The sequence below is a fragment of the Notothenia coriiceps genome, unplaced genomic scaffold, assembly GCF_000735185.1.
Source record: "Notothenia coriiceps isolate Sejong01 unplaced genomic scaffold, NC01 NC01_scaffold00032814, whole genome shotgun sequence".
NCBI lineage: Eukaryota > Metazoa > Chordata > Actinopteri > Perciformes > Nototheniidae > Notothenia > Notothenia coriiceps.
Genome location: NW_011365515.1, coordinates 1 through 2,985, shown reverse-complemented (window position 1 = coordinate 2,985; position 2,985 = coordinate 1). Strand labels below are relative to the sequence as shown.

Below are 2,985 nucleotides of genomic sequence, written 5' to 3'. Positions count from 1 at the left end.
TGTTGAACTCAAAATACCTGTACTTTCTACTTCTCACATGTTGAACACAAATACCTGTACTTTCTACTTCTTACATGTTGAACTCAAATACCTTTACTTTCTACTTCTCTCATTTTCCAAACAGGCTGGTTCCTTTAGTCTGAATGTGTGTTTGGTGGCGTGATCATTATTATTTAGAGTCATTGCGTGCCTATTGATTTGAACACGATCCGTGTATCCATCATTTCCTGGTCTTCTCTAAAGAAGAGGGACAAATGAAAACGTTGTCATGTTGCCGTTGTTCAGCATGGAAACATTCATTAGCTAACAATGACATTATTGTTCTATTAATATAAAGGGAGGTCAGGTACTCTTTAAAACAGCTGCTAGTTATGGGTACTTTTTACTGAAGTACATTTCAAAGCCTCTTTACTTTGACTTGAGTAAAGAAGTTCAGTCAGTACTTCTACTTTCACCAGAGTATTTTTAAACACGAGTATCTGTACTTCTACTTGAGTAAAGGATACTTTTACCATCTCTGTAAATGACTACTAACATCAGGTCCCATCTCTCAGAGGCTGGCCCAAAATGATATCTGAGTTGGTTCCCCTGGATAATATACTAATGTTCTAGCGTATTGGCCATGCATCTGCGATGTGATTACTGAGTTTGTAACATATAAACTCTCCGCCTCTTCCCATGTATTGAATGTTTCAGTGATGACCTGTGAACCTCCGATGAATCCGACCATCGGCAGCTTCCGTCCGGTCAAAGACGCGTATGAATACAGAGAGGTGATCCAGTTCTCCTGTCCTGCACCTCTCACCCTGAACGGATCGAAGACTCTGTCCTGCTCAGAGACCGGGGTCTTTCAGCCGGCCGCCCCGGAGTGTGTCAGTAAGTCCTTTTAGAATCTTCAATACACCCAAACCCTTTCAAACCTTTCTATATATTGTAATATACATGTCATTTATTGTAGTGCAATGTGCACATTTTTATTTTATATATATATATTTTTTTCTATTGTTATTTTACATCCTTTTTTATGGGATGTTTTATTTAATATACATTTTTACTTAATTGTTTCTCTTTATTTCACATTATTCCTCGGCTTCCTTTGTTTATTTAAATTTTGCAGATTTTTTCTTTATTTTAATTTTTATTAGAAGTTTTATTTTATTTAATTTTATTATGTTTATAAAAAAACGTTTCATTTTATTTAATTGTATCTTTTTTAATTTGACTCCCTTTGTTCACATACCATTTTTTAAATCTTTATTTGTTTTTGACATTTTACTTAACCTGTTAAGCCCGGCAGGCCCATCTCAGGGCTTCCTAACATTTAACAACCGATGAATGTGTGTTACCCGATTAACGGTTAGAAACTCAGCTAACTGGCGATACCAACCATTTTTACCGAAACAAAACACAAGTCTCACAAGAAGTGTCTAAATTAGCCCTGAGCGAAAAAATGCTTACGCACTTAGCACAGAACGTCGCAGCGTTCAGTGTAATTTGCTCACATTGGGTTCAACGCGTCATAGAGCGAGCAAGTCATTTAATTGGACGAGAGGCATACTATGAGAGCTGGTCACAGGGATGCGTTCAAATGTAGTCAGTAATTTGAGGAAATGGCGAACGCAGATCAAGTTGAGCTCGAAAATCCTCCAGCATCATTGAAGTCTCCGGTTTGAGAACATTTTGGTTTCGCAGTTACGTACAAGGATGACGGACAAAGACAGGTGGACCGAACCAAAGCTGTTTGTCGGCATTGTTCAACTAACATTGGTTACGCGGCTGGCAATACATCAAACGTGCCCACTCATTTGAAAAGGCATCACCCGAACGTGAATATCACCGGTACCAAAAGAAAAAAGACTGAAGTGCAAACCCAACTCCCGCTAGCATTTAAGCCTCCACCACTCGCAACAAGTTCAGACCGAGCCAAAGCTATTACAAACGCCAAATCTCCTTATGTTGCCATGTTAGCAAAGCATTATTCAGAGTTTCATAATAATACAAAAAACCCAAAAAATATTTTATGTTTTGTGATCATTTTTTCTGTTGTACCGAGAACGTACCGAACCGTGAGCTAAAAACCGAGGTACGTACCGAACCGAAATATTTGTTTACCGCTACACCCCTGGTATATAGTGAATGTGAGGTAAAGTGTGTCGCCTGTTAGAACTCCACGTGGCGATGAGGTCTTAAAATGTATGGAAAGGGTCTTAAAAAAGGTCTTAAAAGGTTTTACATTTGACTTCAGGATTCCTGCATGTACCCTGAATTTGTTCCCATTGCATCTCAGCTCGGACTCTAATTTACTCTAAACCAGTTGTTTTTGGACATTTTTCTGAATTTCCTTCCTGTGTATTCTGTTGTTCTTGCAGAGGTTGAATGTAAGGAGCCAGTTGTTGAGTTCGGTCGTTGGGAGTCTGGGTCGCGGGGCCCCTACACTTACAAGGCTACCGTCACGTTCAAGTGCAACGAGGGGTACAGGATGACAAATTCTCCCACCATAATCTGTGGGATCAACGAACAGTGGGAGCCTGAACTCCCAAAATGTGAAGGTGAGTCTCAAAGAAAATCCTCAGAGATATTAAACCTGTGGAGTTTCAATTAGGGCTGCGCTATAGAGCGGTGCAGGGAGGACGTACTTACCCTGAAGGAAGCTGCTGGTTCCCTCCACTAAAAGCAACAGGATTTCTCCAGAGGATTTTGGAAAATAGCTGAAATAAGATCTGTGGAAAACAAAGCTGATAGATAAATGTTTCGTTCAGCCGGATAATCTCCACATGTCTACTTTCATAATGTTCTAATCATAAATCTAATGTCCAGGAGCTAAATGCTAACGTTATGCTATAAAGGAACTTCAGCCGAGTCCAGCAGCACGACTTCAACGTCACGCCAACTTCAGATCCATATTCAAACACACAGACTCTAGATGGTACGAGTTGAAGCGTTTGTTTGAACAGTCTGCAGGAGGCAGGGACTTGCTTTCAAGCA

At 40.0% G+C, this 2,985-nt stretch overlaps 1 protein-coding gene across 1 annotated transcript; it reads left to right on the top strand.

The window, feature by feature from the left end:
- Positions 1-681: 681 nt before the first annotated feature.
- On the top strand, positions 682-2,602 carry LOC104961187 (membrane cofactor protein-like). Its single transcript, XM_010789426.1, has 2 exons — positions 682-876; positions 2,370-2,602. Exons 1-2 carry the CDS (start codon positions 699-701, stop codon positions 2,600-2,602), a joined length of 411 nt encoding a protein of 136 aa, XP_010787728.1. The 5' UTR covers positions 682-698.
- Positions 2,603-2,985: the final 383 nt, after the last annotated feature.

Bases quoted from the DNA above. Each gene is read 5' to 3' on its own strand.
- LOC104961187 (XM_010789426.1), top strand. From the start codon at position 699: ATGACCTGTGAACCTCCGATGAATCCGACCATCGGCAGCTTCCGTCCG. The intron at 877-2,369 runs GTAAGTCCTTTT...TTGTTCTTGCAG, and splicing joins GGCCGCCCCGGAGTGTGTCA to AGGTTGAATGTAAGGAGCCA.